This window comes from Seriola lalandi, unplaced genomic scaffold (assembly GCF_002814215.2).
Source record: "Seriola lalandi dorsalis isolate HSWRI2012SDOR001 ecotype SW California unplaced genomic scaffold, Sedor1 jcf7180002053686, whole genome shotgun sequence".
NCBI lineage: Eukaryota > Metazoa > Chordata > Actinopteri > Carangiformes > Carangidae > Seriola > Seriola lalandi.
This window is the reverse complement of record NW_019524239.1, coordinates 351,449-370,633: the sequence shown is the minus strand read 5'-3', so window position 1 is coordinate 370,633 and position 19,185 is coordinate 351,449. Positions and strand designations below refer to the sequence as shown.

Here is a 19,185-nt window from a genome sequence, read left to right as displayed (position 1 = left end):
AAAAAACAATAAGTGAAAGAAAGAAGTGAAAAGGCTGTAAAGAAGATTTTTTAAATTTGCTATTTTGTTCTGTCAAGTTTTATCTCGATTTTTTTTCTAAAAGACAGTGACAGCAGTCCACTGCCCTCTATCCTAAGCGTTTTCATGAGGAGCCTTCCACTCTGTTTGTTGCTGCCTGTTGCAGTGTTGCCATGGCAACGGCGTATCTTATTTTATTTTGTGAAGACGACAGTATATTAAATGGAGGTCACTGGGAGCCGTTACAAAGGGGAAACAAAAAATGGCAGGTAAAATTGATATTAATGTTTCATAACTCTTAAAAACAGCAGGGTTCACAGCCAAATAACTCACACAAGTGGTTCATAGTTAGCTAAAAGTTGACTACCTCTACTCTCCCTCAGGATGGAGGGAAAAGGAGAATATACCTTTCCAACAGAGACCAAGTATGAGGGAGAGATGAAAGATGGGATGTTCCATGGCAAAGGAGTGCTACATTTTCCAAATGGAAGTAAATATGAGGCCACTTGGGAAAACGGCATAGCAAAACAGGTGAGGAGTTTGAGGAGTGTGTGTGTGTGTGTGTGTGTGTGTGTGTGTGTGTGTGTGTGTGTGTGTGTGTGTGTCCCTGCATGTATGTCACAATATATGTATCCACTTGCATGATTGTGTGTTTCACATTGGTTATAGTTGATATCACATCTGGTCCCTTTTAGCAATCACTCACCATTACTGTCGTAGTTATTAGGTTTCTCTCCCCTTTTCCTGCATGAAGCTATAGTCTCTCCTGCTCTGATGCAATCTTCCATGGGCTTTTGCCACAACAGCGATCACTCCAATTATTATCATCAATGCAGTTGCGGTTCATGTGAAATGATAGCAGCTCTGAACCATGACTAACCTTGGCCCAGACTACCCTGCACCTGCGTTCATGCCAGCCCAAAAAAACCTGCTTCCATTCAAAATATACCTAAACCATTCAATAAACTCAGAAATTTAAACTCTGGCAAATTATATCTGGTAGCTCAAACCTCATTCTGCAACTTGCACCCCTTCTTTCAAACAATGCTTCTCAGCCTGGGGTTTGAGGAGCCCAGGCATTTAGGATAAGAAAAACATATTTTTGCCATGAAAATTTGCAAATGTTGCCTTATCCTTTTGACACACTGAATAGATTTTTAGCATCCTCGCCTTCTATGTTAATTAGCAAGAATTTTAAAGGGTTGTGAGTCTAAAAGTCTGAGATTCATTGTGCATTTTAAAATGCACTGCAAGTGCTGTATTTAAACTTTAACAAAAAGTACTGGGAGATAAAACGGACACCAACAACAAACCAACAGTAGCCTGTCATGTCTAGTGCGTGTTAAGAGACCTTTTCTACTGCAGACATTTTAAAATGTCATAGCAGGAAAAGCACAGGTGTAATTTATTACCCTAATCAAGGCTGCATTTCCTTGTAGGTGCTTCCAGGATCCAGCTGCTGTGCATGCTGGTTCACTGACATGGCTTCAGTGGAGCTGAGCCATCGTTGTTGTCATTAGTTACACCTGTACTTGTCCTGCCATGACAGGTCTGAATATCTACACAGAAAAGTGTCAATAGATAAGACTAAACTAATCTATCACACTAGCTGTAACATATTATCAGTAAAAATGACAAATTCACCTCTTCTCTTCAAATTTGTATTTGGTCTCTTACCAAATATGCCCTCTTAAAAATCCATTTAATGGGCCTTTTTGGTGACTGCAAAGTACATTGTTGAAACTGAAGTGAAAATGTTATTGTTACATTTCCAATACACAAAATTACTGAACAGTGTATGTTTATTTAAAAAGTCAGTTTTCATTGTCAATAATGCATCATCCCACAGAAACACACACACATACACACACACACACACACACACACACACACCCAAACACATATTTTTCCACTTTCCACTACTGGTACATATCAGTGCAGACAGTTTTGGTTTCTTCTGCTGAGGTTTTGAGATATCCATCTCTAAGATTTCAGCCTAAACCCAAAGACAATGGAGGGAAATTTAGACTCTTTTGTGGTGCTTAAAGTACTGAAAAGTGACATTTGAAAACCTCACCAGCAACTTATCTATCCAGAAACCATGTCTTGGGTACACAGGATAACCTCCAGACCTCACTTTCAACAGTTTTCACTGGAAGTACATTCTGCCAAAGAAACGGTCCCAACAAAAACTGTCAACAGTGAGGTCTGTGGATTATCTTGAGTAACAGGGACATTGTTGTACTGGGGTGGTTTCAAGATGTGGATGTTGCAAAACTTTGGCAAATAACACTGAAACTATTCATGGCCAGACACCACTAGATGTAAGTGGAAGAGTTTTATTTTCCATTTAGGACCTTTAAAAGTTTATGACCGAGGAATGAAGATGATTTTCTCTATTTTTCATTGTGCTTCCTCACAAGGGGTCTTTTACCTTTGCTGATGGTCTGCGGTGCCAGGAAAAGGACTGGGACTACTGCGATGGTTATGACAGACGCTTCTACAGTGAGAGATGCAATGGCCTCAGACCTGCAGGTTGGAATCCAATTATTTGCTCACATATTCACTCATTCAGTGAAATGACTGTGGTTTCTTCTTTATCCCACTCCCACAGAAACACACTCACATCAATGATTGTCAAGAATTAAAACACTGTTAGAGTAAGAGAAGTAACAGCCAAAGCCATTTGAGAAAACTAAGATATGAACACAGAAACTTCTCGGTGTGCAACAGCATTAACCACTGAGCCATTCCTCCAGCTGATAATAGTAAACCATCATAAGAAAATAGTTCAACATAAAATATCTACCCTGTCCATTCAGGAGAATCTCAGCTAACTGATCTGCATCCTCCACGTGTTATTCCTGAGTGGTGTTACGATTGCGGAGATGGTTTCTATGACCCCACCACGAAAGTTGTCACCTCTTACATGGGAAGATTCCTCAGGAATGCAGGTGAGGCAGAAAATATCCTGTTATTATCACTGTTGTAGCCTTGTGACACCAAAGATGACTGGTGCATAGGAGATACAGTGCACATGTAACCCCTTACTTTGATTCATAATAATAATCCTTCCAACCTAAACATAGTGTGAACTATTATTATAAGCAAGCTTAGCAGCTATTATTTTGACATGAAAAAGAAAGTAGGCATTACCTGCTGCCTTCCACAATTGACATATGAAGCAGGGATAACTGACATTTTCACAACATCTCAATCATAATTAAAAACTTACCTCCTTTTCTCACTGCTTACATTTCTTCACTTCATGCACATTTTTTTCACTAACCTGATGCCAAATTGGCTGTATCTGTGCGTGGAGTAATATCCAGACATATTTGCCTGTGATGCCAAGGTAAATAGGAAAGATTAAAGTCAAGAGCAAAGACAAAATTACTTTTCAAATTAAGCACAGTTTTATATCCAATAAAACATCTTATCCATGATAGATTGCAGTATTTTAATATATTTATGGTGAAACGCAATAAAGCAGCTCCACTTGTTTCTATAACTGATCATAACTAGGAAAAACATTAATTCCAGTAATCATGTTGCTGTTGATTTAACCTACATTTCCAATTTGCAGTGTGCAGCACACACATTCGTTAGGGTGTTCACAAAGGACATGAAATTGCACCTACATGGTTGAGCTAATGGATTGTCTGAGTGCTTTGCCATAGATGCTCTTGTAGTTCCTTAGTGTAGAGTCCTCATGTAATTGTTTTACTTGTTGGTCTATCATTTTTTATTATTCAAGGAAGGAAATGTCCACTCAGGCCTATACCTCAGGAAGATCCATGGAGTTAAAAGCCATGCAATCAGCTAAATTATTACTGAGAGTCATTGCTGCTGCCTTGTCATACAAGATAGTAGCTCTGTGTAAAATGATCTACTTTTCAACAGCTCAACTTTTTAGAGAACAGGTGACATATAAAAAGCTTTACTGAGGCTACTTTCAAACATGGTGAAGCTCTTGAATTTAATTTGTTTCAGGCAAGATCCTCTTTCTTTGCCCATGTTTTAATAACTGCAAGTCTGAAAGCATATAGTGTGGCCATATGGGAAGGATTTGATAACAATGAACCTATGGAGTGATTTTTAAATAGATTATCCCTGGATTTTCTGATGGAAGATTACTGTTACAAACAATCTGATAAGCATGCTTCTATAGGCTATTTCAGTCATTTCAAAGGTTTTTGTTTTTTGTCAAAAGTGGAAAATTCGAGACACATTTTTCCACTGAACGAGTGCCCTGTTTTGGAAATCCTGATTTGAAGTGAACGCAGTTTGTCAGGTGTCCAAGGAATTCCCAATTTCTGATATCCTCTGCTCGTCATGTCTCCCCTGCCATGCTTGTACATAATGTTGTGAATTATGCATTGGGATTTGAATCAGATTTTTTTTGTGAACCTGGGAAGGAGTATAATGCAGATCTACATGGCAACAGCCTTTAAACTCAGCAGTTTGACATGACCATTTTCACCAATGCTAGCAGCATGGCTCTCGGGATCTCGGGACAGTATCAGGTTGTCAGTCGGTTGGTCTGTAGGTCTGTCCACTACTTAAGTCCAGACTGAACAATCTTAACAGCTAATGAATGGATTGCCATGAAAGTTTGAACAGGCATTTCATGGTCCCCAGAGGATGAACCCTGCTGATTTTGGGGAACCCCTGACTTTTTCAGAGCTGCTAGCAGTGCTGTAGTCTCATAGTCTTGTTGACATGTGCTGTGCAGTATTTTAACAAACTGCATGCATGGAGGGTTTACAAAATTGTACAGGACTCATGCTTTTAGTTGCAGAAATGTGAGAAGCATTTCTGGTATTCCTCAGTCATTTAAGAAATAAGACAAAGTCCAGCTTCAATATCTGGATTTTCATATGATGATTCCTGAATCTGTTTTATTTTGTATGTGAATGGATATGATCGTTTCTTACCTTACAAATGCAGACATGTGTCAAGACATGAGCCCTGGCAGAAGTTGAGGTATGACTCATAAGCTCCCTAAGGTGGAAATGCAATTTTGGGCAGAATATTTGTATTCAGATGAGCTACTTGCAACATAATACAGATTAGTTCCACCAGCAGACAAATCTCATTTACATATGTGTAGAGACAGAAGGAAACAGAGGAGAGGGTCCACATCCTCAACAGATGTCCTCAGCATGTGAACGAAGACAAAAATATGTTTTGCGATTTTTTTACTTGATGCTGGTTGTTCATCATCATTATAGTTCTGGTATTGATCAGTGGAATGATGGAGAGAGAGAGATAGGGAGGAAGAGAACAAAAGAGGAGGAGGAGAGGGAAAGATTTTTTTTGGATGTTAAGATGAAAAAGAAGAGGAACTGAGCACTTCCCAACAATGCTCTGACTCTGTTTTGATTTAGATAAATATGGAGTCAAACAGGAACTATTTAATTGATGTGTGCTTTGTTTTTTTTCGCAGCGTTTACGTGCATGTGTGTGGAGAGATGTCTGTGTATGTGTGGTTGTATATATCACATACGCTATTTGTGCTCTCCTTCTTGTCTTGGTATACAATTCTTGAGAAGAATGCCCCTGTATCCTGTATGGATTTATTTTTCAACCCTGGGAGGTGAAGGCACATTTGTCAGAGTGGGTGTGAAGACAGAATTTATTGCCTCATGGCTTCCGCCCAGGATGAGGACTGTGAGTATGATGGGACACAGGGAAGACCCACCCTCCCAGTGGGGACGTTTACTGCAGCAAGGAAAGAGGAAGGAGCTCCAGATGTAATGGTTACAACTGGTGGATGCAGGGCAAGGGAGAAGTAAGGCAGTGAAGACAGTGGAGACAAAGCTTCATATCTAGGAAAGTTACAAAAGTGATGCATATGGAACTGTTTTAAAACACAGCTGATTCAAGTTTCACCCTGTGGAACTAAATATTGTTGCTTGGAAATAACAGGCTAAACTTGACTCACTGGCCAAAGCTGACCAAAGCAAAGTCCTGCCCTCCTTAGTTACCGTTGCTAACTTGGACAAACAGCTCTTTTTGGCATAGTGCCAAGCAGCGAAACAATAGGATCTGTTGCTAATATTCCCCAAGAGGTTTAGAGTATTTTTGGAATTGAACCGATTTCTTGTCATCAAGAAGCTGCTAATACGCCTGCATGTATGAAGGGATTCGTCAAGAGTACTGATACACCATGTAGAAAATAGAAGGATAGAGGATGGAGAGATGGAGAGAGGGGACAGTGTCAGTTGGAATTATTAAGTGGGAACTTCCAGTGTCCAAAGAGTTCAAAAGTAAGCTGTGACACTAATGGAACACTAACTCTCAACAGTAAGCCATACTATAGCGTTCCTGATCCCTGATTCCTCGTACATTTCCTTGAAAGGTTTAGGCTAATAATTTATCATGTAACTAGGAGCGGTAGTAGCTCAGGTGGTAGAGCAGGTTGGGCATTAACTCTAAGCTTAGTTTGTTCCACATGCCGTGGTATCCTTGAGCAAGACACTGAACCACAAACTGCTCAAGTACAAGTCACCTTGTATAAACAATAATAATGTGATACCTGACCAATTTACAATAACAGGCTTACACTGATTCTGATTGTAAGTGGTCCACTCAACTGATTCCACAAAAACATCACAAATTTCACCTCACTTGTTGGTTTAGGGAAAGGACCAGTAAGCATTTACATGGTTTAGAGGAGGTGTTAAAGGGCATTGACCAAAATGACTCTGCAAGCAAAAGGAGCAGTCTGTGTAACCAATGGATGATGGCAAATGCCCTCCTTACCCACTGAGCTGACATTGATCATTGTTTCCTGTCCTCTTGTTTAAACCGAATTTGTCTTGAAAAGCACCTTTCTACTAAATTGCCTATAAAATTGGTTTTCTGATTCAATTTGAGAAAAGGAATGTCATTCACTTAGAGAATTATGCTACAATGTCAATAGGTTTTACAACCCTTGAGATGCAGGGAGCCACATCATCATTATTTACCAAAATTTCAGGTTCTGGTTTGGATAAGGGAGTTTAGCAGTTGTCAGTGCATTTTATGAACAGTCTATTTGAAGCATTTTTGTGTAGAAACACTGGGATAAGACAAACTTAAAAAAAGGAGCAACTTTGGAAGAGTGGTTCAAGCAAGATCAGTAGGAGTCAGATGGGACATTAGTGTGTGTGTGTGTGTGTGTGTGTGTGTGTGTGTGTGTGTGTGTGTGTGTGTGTGTGTGTGTGTCATTAGGATGAAATCAGCAGTTTCTCTTCTCTTCAACTTATCTCTCACATATTGCATTACAGATGAGCTGGTATACTAATCCATCTTTGTCTTCTCATTTTAATATGAGGTGTTCAGCTGATTGTTATTTGAATGTTTATTTGTCATGTGGCTCACTAAATACTTTTGCATTGTGTGAACAGGTATTTTATAGGAAAAACAAAAACTCATTTGTCATTATGAATTCTCATTGGTGGCAGGCAGCAGGTGTTTTCACCTCTGAATTAAAATGAATTAAGATTAAAAATAAGGATGCTTACAGGGTGAGAAGTTTGATTTAATTGTTTGTTTGTTTTGCTAATAGTGGAGGGAAAGCTTGTTAAATTAAGACAATTAAAATCATAAGGATCACGCATGATATAAACACAAATAATTAACGCTCCATCTCGCTTCCATGCATTTTAAAATGCTGCTTGCAGTTAATGGAATTCAGAAATTGAGATTTGAATCATGATTTAATTTTATTTTTCTGATTTTTTGTTTTTTATTTACATTTTTTTGTGATTTGAAAGCATTACAGCAAACATATGTTTCCACTTACTGCCACCTCACTCTGTCATAATCCATCTTAAATAAAGCCAACAGACTACAACACGTTGATATGATTAAACGTTAAATCTGAAACACAAATGTTAAATCTGAAACACAAATCACAGTCAAATAACTAAATATTTTAGATACACAACTCAAAAGGGCTTTCCAACACACATAAAAAGGCACATCATTTTACTTTAATTTGTCATTGCTGATGAAGATTGTTACTTAGGTTTTGAGGTGTAATATAAAACATCTGCATTACTCTGTAAAACTGTAATTAAAGAACAATGAAGGAAAAAGATGCATAGGCCACATCTGCACAATATAATCTCCACCACTGACTGATTGAGCGTGCTCTGTTATTACAAACAAACACACACACACACGGTCAGTTATGTATAGTCTCTTTTGGCAACACTCACAGCGGTGCAAGAGACGGCAGCAGCTCCAGCAGGGGCCATGTGTTGCTATATTGTTTGTAGGACTTTCCTGTTTCTGGAATAACCGCTTCCCTTTGAAATTCTGCGCAGAAAGAGTTCCACATTGAAAACATTCCACTGCCAAGGAAAACACCTCTGGTGACCAAACCACAGCCCCTCCCTTTGTCCTCATCCAGCCGAGGTGTTTCACAGACAGATAAAATCAGTCGGAGCCCTGGGGAGTGGAACAAATCCTCACGCTGCCTTTCCTGAAACTCTCTTTTTTCATACATTTGAGACAAAAATTCACCATATAACAGGATTCACAAGTTAATCCTGTGAGCTGTGACAGATGGATTAATAATTTTAAAGATCAGTATCTGGCCTTCAAAGCAAGAAACCCCAAAAACCTGCGCTGTTTTCAGTGATGTGATCAAGACACAAAACCAAGGGCTGTTCTGTTTGCAGTGAATTGGAGACAGATGACTTGTACATGTACGTCTGAATGTTTGTTTGACTTTCACATTTAGGTAAGTTTGATTCACTGTACTGCCTCCAGTTGGAAACCACACAATGCATTTATATTAGCATATAATGACCATGTATATTGCAAATAGAGGAAGTTCTTTAAGTTGAGCGCCTCGTCACTGTCAGTGGATCAGGTCCAGTTTGTCTCTTGATGACATCACAGAGTCCTACCTCTACTATCTACATGAATATTACACTGTTTTTCTACTTCACCATCACATCAGAGGATTGCAGTAATCTCATATAGCAGATTTTTTCTATTGCTAATTAAGCCATGCGTGTCTGTCTTAGTGCGTATGTGTGTCTGTGTGTGTGTTAATTCACTGCCATTAGGCTGGAAGGAAACACTTTTCCCTTAGAGTGTATTTTAAGGATTAAGATAAAGAGACTTTAACAAGGTGCCATTATCGCTTCCCCACACTCTCTCCCATGTACATTGAACAGTCCGTGCAGGTTGTTACAGTCGAGATGGATATCAGTCAGAGAACTGTTTAATAAACTGTGTGTGTTTATGCTGTACTTAATTGAATTTTAAAGTGATGATATACAGACAAAATCTTTTCCTGAAATTGTCCCTAAAAATGTTCCTACATCATTACTTCACTGAGAGAACCACAGACGTGATGTGATTTTATTTATTTATTTCTGTATTTAGCAGTCTATACACTGACTTACAAAAATTGGTAAATCCAAATCATAAAAATGTCCTGCTGTCCTCAGATTGCAGGAAATTACCTAAATATACCAGCCACCTGTGCCCTCAAATAACTCAAGGTACCAATTACACATGACTTAAATCCTGAGATAAACGCTGCTATACAATCTCAAGAGGGCAGAATTACAGCAAATATGAAAATGTCCCAATCTAATTATCATTAAGGCAGGTTGTGGTTCGTGGCTAAATGAGGTCAGTCTCATGGCAACACGGCGACACATAGGCTTCAATAATGACCTCTTCCACCGACACGTGTGTCACAAAGACTGGTGGAAATGTTTGCGTGGCAGCTGTCCACATGTCCGATATGTTCAATTGACCTCCCGATCAGAGCAGGTAGAAAGAGAGGCAGACACACAGAGAAAGAGAAGAGGGTGGTTTGTAGTTGAAGTGGCTGTTAGTGTCAACGCCCATTGCTGGCAATTACACACAATCAATCCGAGAGCTGCAGACCTGCTCCTCTGTACAATGGAACCCCGCGCGCAGTAGAACCTGGGGGTGAGGCCCGCGAGCCGCTCAAGTGCGTGCAGCTGCACGCGCTCCAGAGAAAGCTCACTTCCCCTGCAATTAGCTACTCATTTCAGTTTTAACAATGAAAAACTGGTTTATTATCAGCTCCTCTGGTAGTCGTTTCGGTTTAAAAAAATTGGCGTCCATTTTTGGGGTTATTATTTATTGGTGTCTGAAGTGGCTCTGAGAAGTTATTTTCTCCTAATTGTCAGGGTTATCTTGATTTGACAGATTTACCCGAGACTTGAATGGCACTTCACTGTTGCAGCCCACCACACAAAATGACCCGCGGTTTAATTATGCAGGCTCCTTGTTATTACAGATCTGACTTAAACGTTTTATGTGAGTTCAGCAAACTGAATGCAGTTCCTTTCTGTACTCCCTTTACACTTCAACCTGCGGTTTGTAGATTATTTCTTTTCCTTCTTTGAACACAGGTCAGACATTTAGAAAAACAAAATTAGTTTTCATCCAAACTTTGTTTCTAGTACCATACTAACACAAGTTCTCAATAATTTCAAATTATATCTTTCCAACAGATGACTCGGAACATGAGTGGATTGTGTGCACTTGTCGGAAAGCGTGGGATGAGGTTGTTGGCATTGATCCTGAAAAATCTCCTTCAATCAGACCTGAAGAGACCAGCAATATTAAGTGATAGACCTGCTTTTTATTTTAGAACTGCACTTAACATTTTCTTTTTATTGATATTAAATCTATAGGAAATGTCTTGTCATGGTCTTGTCTTTGATTGTGTATAATGGGCGAAAATAGGCAATAGGTTCATGTGTACTGTTTGTTATTTTTTTTATAACCTTGTAGGAGTTGCTCTCAGTGCATTCATCTTCATTTCCATAACATTATATGTGTGTGTGTGTGTGTGGGTGTGTGTGCGTGTGTGTGTGTGTGTGTGTGTGTGTGAGAGAGAGAGAGAGAGTGAGAGAGAGAGAGGTTCATTTATTTGAACCCATCCAAAAAAAATTATGTTTTAACCTGATCAAATCAAATTTCTAAACCTGAATTGACACTGATGTGATTGTTCAACATAAACACACTGTTTTGATTTTTGATGCAGTTTTTATCCTTGATATCAGTTACATGCATATTGAAATGTTCCTTCATACAAAGATATAGCCTAGATAATATTTAAAGTAAAAAAAACAATCATGGAAACTTGACATTCCCATTCTATGCATAAATAAACAGCTTCAGTTCAGTTATCAAATGAATATTTTAATACTAAAAGTATAAAATTGTCAGAGTTTTCATATATGCACGAAGATGCGTGCATGTTGTCTGAAATTAAATATTCCAAATAATGTCTAATGCTAATGTGCAGGGATTGATAAAAGTGCACAGGTCTGCAGAGTGAGGATCATGCATTCATTAAAAACCAAACTCTTTAAAATATTAGCACCATGAACTGTTTTTAGTAGATAATCTGTTGTATTACGAATGCGCCTCATCCTAAACAACTTTAGCTTTTGTTAAAAATTAAAAATAACATCAATAAATGAAATTAATAACACATTGAGTCTTTTAAAGGCAGCAGTCTTTTGTACAAAGAGAATCTTTCCCATTATGCACCCTTCCAGCTTAATGACAAATACACACTACATACACAAAAAATGCACGCATCCACACACACACACACACACACACACACACCACGATGCACACAATTATCCACAAAATAAAGGGAAAATACATGCATGTGCCCGCAACCAAAGAACTAAACATGCACCCCAGCCACAATCACAATCACAGTAGAACATCATGCTTAATTAAAAAAAACACATTGAAGATACAGTTACTTTATACGTATTGATTTTATTTGTATTTTTTGCCATTTAAAAATCCTTTTAATTATTGTACCCAACTTTCTTTGATTTGTGCCATATATTTGGGAAAATAAAAGGGAAATATTGCTTTTACTAATTCATCCTCAGAAATGATCCAAAAACCACAAAAATATCACATTCTATTTTATTGCAGTTTAGTACACAAAACATTTATGATGCACAGTCTATCAAATAAACTTTTTGTTTCATTTCATGTTTTTTTAACAAAACAAAACATTTTCAGAGGGGGGAAAAGTGCTTTACAGGGATTTACCATCTCAATAAATACAAGGACATTGAGGTCTTGTTGGATCCTGTTCTTCACACATTGGCCATGGCACTAAAATACAGATGCACACTCTCTACAACTGCCAATACACACACACACACCCACACACATACACCCACACACACACACACACACACACACACACACACACACACACACACACACACACACACACACACACATCTTACTATGTACAACCCAGTCTGTTTTATATTGTCCATTTTGTACCAATACTCCATTTCCCTCCTTGTACGAAAGACACATGCACACAGAGGCTGAACGAACAACTTAAAAATCATAAATTAGTGACAATGCACCTGTTTGGAAATCTGAAAATATGTAACACGTTTTGTAGGAATGTGTAGTTTGACAAGTATTCTCATCTCAGACTTCCCTCTGTTTCTATGTCAGTTTGAAGAAATGTAACAGGATTGTGGATCTTGAAATCTGTTAGCTCCTGCCTCTAATCTTACAGCCATGATTTACCAATACGCAACCCCAGACATTGTGCTTTGTGGTTTTCCTTCATGATAAGCAGTGAACATGCTACAATACATTTGTGATTTTCTACAAATGGAAGATTCCAATGGAAATTCTTATAATTTCTCCTACACATGCAAATAAAAAAAAAAGTCCAAATCTCTTTTTAGTGATGAATTACAGGCTAGAATTTAACTGCTGTAAACAACTACTGTTTCTTTTAATAATGGAAAAGATAAGGCACACAATGTTTTATTCTTTTAACAAAAAATCTAATTCTACACGTCATTTCAGTGGAAAATTTACCAAAAATGTAGCTGGGAAGTTTCTGTTTTTTGAGATGTCATAAAGTCACTATGTCATTCCTAAAGGACATATTTCAACATATTTTGTTTACGTTTAGCTTTCCTTCATGGTTGCTTAGAGAGAAAAGAGGGAGGAGTCTTACCTCTAATGTGGTGTACTGTGTGTGTCTGGCCCTTGGGCCACAACGACAGTCCCCCCTTAAATTTTCCCCTTTTTGTTTATCTTCAGTTTTCTGACAGCACTCGAGAGGCTTCAGTCCTGCTTCCCTGATCAGTCTCATCCCTTTACAACTCCCTCCACCTTTAAGTCAGAGGGTGGATGAGTAAAGTGGAGGATGCTGTACACTTGAAGCAAAATGGGTCCTTTTGGCGGTGTAAAATATAGTCTGTGAGTTCCTGCTAATGATAACTGCTTCATGATCATTTTGTCAGACTGGATGCAGGTGGGATATTCATGTCCTCGGAGAGAAAAAAAAAACAACCAAAAAAAAAAAAAAAACATTTCTTTTTCTGTTTCCAAGTGGGCAGAGCTCCTGTAAGATTTGTCTTTTCTCCAGGCTGACTCCTGCTTGACCTCCGGGTCAGGTCGGTAGACGTCACTGATGGGAGATCAAGGGTTAGGGTCCGGAGGTTAGGGGTCATAAGGTTCATAGTGGAGTGCTAGCGGCTGAGGGGGAGCTGGGGCAGCGACATGGCCTGGTGAGGGAGACTCTGAGAAGTCAGCACAGAGAAGGGATGACCTGGAGAACATACAGGAAACACATAAAAAAGAGTTAAAAACAGCTAAATAAAGAAGACTCTGCTATAAAAAAGCAGCCAATAGTCATTAAATATGAAGCTGAAATCTTTATGTGCTTATTCACCAAACTGTAAAAAAGTACAACTCACTGTCAATGTACCCGTGAAGGGCCACCATGCGCGCACGCTCAGGACTGCCGAAGGGGGAGTAATGCAGCTCATCGGGCAGGGACGAGGGTATCCTGGACTGGGGATGACCTTGCGGAGCCCCACTGTGCTGGGGCGTGTGCTTTTTGTGTCTTGCTCTGCAGTTTTGAAACCACACCTATGAAGACGCAATGTAACCAGACATCATGTAGCTATATTCTTTAATAGAATATCTTGAGTTATTTTGTGTTTTTAAAAATCATAAATGACAAAATGCAAATGCAAAACTCTGCACATGTAAATATATTAATATGAATGTACATACATGAACATATTACTGTAACATATTGACAGCTAACATAACCTGATCTTTTCTCATGGCTGGATCAAGAATGTAAGTCTTTTCATATTCTATTTCAATACATTTAGCTACAACCAAACTATAACATATGTGTGGATGTCTTCGAACTGACCTGTATAACTCTCCTGCTGAGGCCCGTCATGTCGGCTAGTTTCTGTAGTGTCTGGGCATCTGGGTTATTGTCCTGGGCAAACTGAGCCTGCATGATCTGCACATTGAGACAAAACATTAGCATCAAATCAAAATTCTGCTGAAATCCGTGTTTGAAAGACAGCATGAAATACTGTATTTAGGGTTAATGTAATAAAACAGTGTAATTCAAATTTGCAAAATAAGCTGCTAATTGTATCAGAAACACTTCTTGTGTGTCTGACCTGTAGCTGTTCTGCAGTGAAGGATGTCCGTGCTCTTTTAGCCGGTTTGGGTTGACTGTCTTGTTCTGTTGGAACTGCTCCTTCTAACGTGATACCATTGCCTGAAAAACACAAGACAGTAATGTGATATGCAAGTCAGATTAGTTGTATTTCCATTTAAAGCAGCCAGAGATGTCCCATGAAACATATTTAAAACATAGGACTGAGACACTGTATCATAAAGCGACCTCAGTATTTTTTTGTCTAATTTGGGATCCACTTTTGAGAAACAGTCTAGTCCTGAGTTCTTGTAACATGACCTGCTAATCCTGTGGGTATCCATCAGAACCACTGAGAAATCAGGAATAAACAGACCAGCTATAATATAAACCAATAATATAAATATTAATTTAAGTTAATACAAGAAATAAGACATTATAGAATTTAATATTTAATGGATGTACTGAGAAAATAATGTGAAATATATTAAAATGCACAAATCTGGATAAATCCTGCTCCAGGAGGAGATTTTTGAGCAACCTTCTGGACAACCACTGAGAAGAATTGCAGTAAATTTTGCCACAACCACTACTCACCACTCTCAGCCGCTCGTTTGAGGTTCTCCACCATGGTGTCGTAGTGAATCCTACACAGGACCTTCTCCTCCACCAAACCAAACTCCTCTCCCGTGGACAGCTGCCTCTTACATGAGTAGCACGCAAAACATGCCAAGTGGTATGCGTTTCCCCTTGCGCGCCGCACCCAGTCGCTGGCGTATATCTGCCGCCCACAGCGGGCACACTTAGTACCAAACCTACTGTGAGGGAGAGAAAAAGAGACACAAGAGAAGCAGCAGAGAGAAACAGAATGAGGAATTATTGGTTTGTCGATAGGGTAAAAGCAACATCTCGGGAGAGAAAATTGCAGCAGTGGATGATCATATAAATCTTATCTCAGGGTCATTTCCAGATAGTACACACACAGAATTAAACATGTACAGACATTCTTTTCTTTGACAAGAAAGCTGGAGTTGTAAATGAGAGTTTTTAAACTTGACGTTTTGGCAGAACTCAAAGGGTTTAAGGAAGAAACCTTGGAGGAGGATGTGGCCTTCAGAAAAGACTCCTGACTGCGGCTGCAAGCTGAGCCTTGAATGCAAACAAACCAACACCTGCAATTTCCTGGCTGATGCATGAAGACCCTGACATGTACACATGCTCCCACACAAACACACACACACACACACACACACACACACACACACACCAGGGAACAAACCAACACACACGTAAGCCAGGGTGGTTTTACACACAGTGGAAGATGAAGAAAGACTTGGATGACATCACTCTCGATCGCCCCGCTGTAACTGATAGCAACAGTGAGATCAGGCGGCATATAAACTAAAACCACCTGACCTACTGTTCTGGGTGGGTGGGGGTGGGTGGGAGGTTGAGGGGCACAGAGAGGGAGAAGATGAGAGATAAATGAACAGAAAGTTAGAGAGAGAGGTTAGGCAGGGAACGGCTAGGATATCAAGTTGTTGGGTCAGCTCGAAACAAGATATTAATGTCTGAAATAAACATGCTCCGCTCATTGGAAATATTTAAATTGCGGTAAATGTGACTGTGGACAGAATGAGACAAATACAAGGGTGAAAGAGCATAAGGGCAGAGTGGAACTGAAGGCTGCCATGGATTTAATTACACTAACATTCATGTTCTGTCATTTTTCTTACTGTCCACCAATCCTATGAAAAGAACAAACCCACTAATGCGTACCTCCCCCTATATTTTTTGACTTCCCTCCCTGCCTGTGGCACACAGCCAAAATCTTTAAAAATGGGTCATAAATAGTTTCATTTTTCTTAAAAAAAAAAGATGAATAATTTCCTGAAACAGCAGGGCCTTGTAGTTCTTGGAGGTTTTGTAGACAAACGTTACTCTAACATGAAAAAATAGTGCATTTGTCACGGACTATTTACAGCTGTGGATTAATACACATTTGGTGCTCTAAGAAGTATTTACATTAGCAGGACAGTCTACGTAGAATTGACTCCAAATAAACTACAGTGCCCATGTTCATTGTAATGAAACAACACGTGCAACAGTGTGACTCACTAATGTCTTTTTAATCGTTTCTGGACAACAGTGGAGCTCTATAGCACAGAGGAATAAGCTATATAAAGCTCTGGCTACACAGACTATACTCTGTTAGGTTTGGTCTTTTTATTTAAGTTGTTGATCACCAAAACTATCTATTTATTGAGACAGGGTTCACTGAGCAGCTGCTGGCACTGTGAACTATCTGAAAAACCTCTACCTTCATGCAACTGAAACATCATACCAATTTCCTGTTTTATACAAAAATCAAAAGTCATCAAACCTGTCATTCAAAGAGCACATTATGGCTTTAATGAGTGTAAAACGTTTTGGTTTTGACGTGGTTATGGTTAGGCTAAGAGCCATTGTTGGGGTCAGCAGCTGCCAGTTCTGGTGAAAGAGGCAGGATTTGTAAGCAGTCTGAGAAAGTGCTGCCTCAGGGGTAAAACTGGGGGCAAGAAGCATAAACAGGCACAAATTGTACAGCCAGCATTATATATATTTACATCTGGTTTCAGCTCAAATTGAAAGCATTTTCATGAACAGGCAATGACCCAGAAATCAAAAACTAATGGCTGACTCAATTTTTTTCTGATAATTATACTAATATATGTTGCAATTGCTTCTTTATGCCGCCTTAAAGCAACAGAGCGATAAAGAGAAAAACACAAAAACACACTATCCCGAACATCAGCATAATTCAGACGAGCAGCCAGTAGTTTAACGCTATGGAGGAGGCAAGAACTGGTGAGGGCACAGATCAGGATGAGAAGAGTAGATGAGGAGAGAGGTGGTAAGTGGCTGAGGCAGAGAGTTGTAGTGCTGAGGGATATAGCAAAGTAAAGAGCGTCGATGGCAGGGAAGGAGCAGGATGACGGGGGTACAGGAGAGCACAAGGGTTGCCAAGTGAGTGGGTTTGGCAGCGCATCAGTGCACTCAAATCCACTCTATCTGGAATGAAAGCATACTATAGCCCTGACATCTCACAAGCTCATGGCCCTCCTTATGTTTGTGAGCTTGTTGGCCAGAGGTTTCATTTTCATGCTTGTAGTATGGTAGGGAATATATTTTGGTCATTATTAAATGCCTACTGTTTGAGGATCTGCCCCATATCTGTCTGACTCTGCATCTGTCTGTCTTACAGGGTTCAATAAACTATATTGAATGAGCGAGACAATGTCCATTAAAACAGGTCATCAACTTCACTTCAACATTAAAGCAGAGAGACAAAAAGTCTTCGTGGTGACCTTGAAATGAAATTGGCCAGCATTACACTTACAGAGGGCTTAAGTTGTCACAGATATGTGCAACTTAACCAAAAAAAAGCTCCTATAACCCGATAAAGCCACTCCGGAGACAAATCGACTCCATGGCTTCCTGTACATTATGTACGTATCATTTCAGATTGTTATGGAGAATTCCAGCCTGGTTCTACAGTAAAGAGGAAAATATTGTGGAACATTGCGGCTAATCTAGCATGACAGCTTGTCAGTTTCATGCTCCGAGACAGAACCCAGAAAAGCTGCAAATCATCTCTTGTTTTAACCCCCTCCACCTCCATCTTCCTCTCCTCAGGCCCCTCCCTCCTCCTACTATGTCTTTTTTTAAAATCTCATTTTGTCTTTGTACCAAAAACCTGGTGTTTATTTTGTAGCAAGGTCAATCCTAACAGCCCCCATATCACTCACAAGAGGGAAAATCCTACACCGCAAAACTCCCTTTTGCCCCAGACCTCTCCTATTTACTCCCCATCTTTCCTCTAATCTTTACTCTTTTTTTGTACAGTAATTCACCTGCTGCTGAGAGAGGGGCTTGAGGAGGTACACGTTTTTTGGATTATTCCTGATGTGCTGTGAGAATACACTAATCTCTATTAGATTTGTCCTGAGAGAGTTCTTGCTCGACTGTGCGGTTTAAAGGCACGAGGTTCATGTTAGGCCTGTAGTATGGATATCTAAGACGGGAAAGTGATCTAAATACTTTACAGACAACTTCTTTTAACAGATTTAACTTATTATCAGGCTTTAAAATATTAACCCTGACTAAAAGAAACCTTGACATTTCTATTCACTGTTCTTTGAGCTGGTAAAAATGCACTGCAGTAACTGTGAATAAAGGCAATTTTCTTTTTGAAATCCATTCTGGTTTAAAAACAAATAATCTATTGAAATGCTTTGAGCTCTTTATTTAATGTGTAACATTGTGTGACAGATGTGTTATTGTAATTGTAGCTGATTCATTTCCTAATAAAAACATACTCTCTCTCTCTGTTACAGGTTACTCATCTTGTTGCTATGGAGACCTAATCAGCTAACCTGAGGTAGGTTGATGAATAATTATTATTACAATGAAGACACACACACACACACACACATACATGAAAAGGTATACGTGCACATGCACTCGTGCACACATCTCACCCACAAAGTTCCCTACATACATGGACTCTGGTTACAGTGTCAGTATCCCAGGGTGCCCCTGATTAGTGCAGCAATGCAACTTCCTGTGTGGCCTGCAGCTCACGGCCAAGGATGAGTTTTTCTAAGCAGCAACCCGAGGGAGGGGTGCTGGGAGGCTAAGGGGGTGGGGGTGGG

At 39.5% G+C, this 19,185-nt stretch overlaps 2 protein-coding genes across 5 annotated transcripts in view; one reads left to right on the top strand and one right to left on the bottom strand.

Annotated features, from left to right (window-relative positions):
* Nucleotides 1-20: 20 nt before the first annotated feature.
* On the top strand, nucleotides 21-10,714 carry morn5 (MORN repeat containing 5). The gene is made up of 5 exons (XM_023401502.2): nucleotides 21-287; nucleotides 402-549; nucleotides 2,442-2,553; nucleotides 2,841-2,972; nucleotides 10,518-10,714. The coding sequence occupies exons 1-5, from the start codon at nucleotides 241-243 to the stop codon at nucleotides 10,634-10,636; spliced, it is 558 nt and encodes a 185-aa protein (XP_023257270.1). The 5' UTR covers nucleotides 21-240; the 3' UTR covers nucleotides 10,637-10,714.
* A 1,074-nt stretch (nucleotides 10,715-11,788) lies between these two features.
* The window catches only part of lhx6a (LIM homeobox 6a), a 15,306-nt gene continuing 7,909 nt past the window's right edge, over nucleotides 11,789-19,185 (bottom strand). For 2 of the 4 annotated variants that reach the window (XM_023401500.2, XM_087172733.1), the window contains 5 exons: nucleotides 15,089-15,309; nucleotides 14,514-14,614; nucleotides 14,252-14,347; nucleotides 13,782-13,956; nucleotides 11,789-13,633 (listed from right to left, as the gene is read on the bottom strand). In XM_023401500.2, the coding sequence (XP_023257268.1) occupies nucleotides 13,554-13,633; nucleotides 13,782-13,956; nucleotides 14,252-14,347; nucleotides 14,514-14,614; nucleotides 15,089-15,309 (673 nt within the window). In that variant the 3' untranslated portion in view covers nucleotides 11,789-13,553. The remainder of the gene's footprint in view (nucleotides 13,634-13,781; nucleotides 13,957-14,251; nucleotides 14,348-14,513; nucleotides 14,615-15,088; nucleotides 15,310-19,185) is intronic. The other 2 variants (XR_002760521.2, XM_023401501.2) reach the window with 2 other exon arrangements.

Coding starts and splice junctions, on each gene's coding strand:
- morn5 (XM_023401502.2), top strand. CDS start 241: ATGGAGGTCACTGGGAGCCGTTACAAAGGGGAAACAAAAAATGGCAG. Junction 288..401: donor GGGGAAACAAAAAATGGCAG/GTAAAATTGATA, acceptor ACTCTCCCTCAG/GATGGAGGGAAAAGGAGAAT. Junction 550..2,441: donor AAAACGGCATAGCAAAACAG/GTGAGGAGTTTG, acceptor CTTCCTCACAAG/GGGTCTTTTACCTTTGCTGA.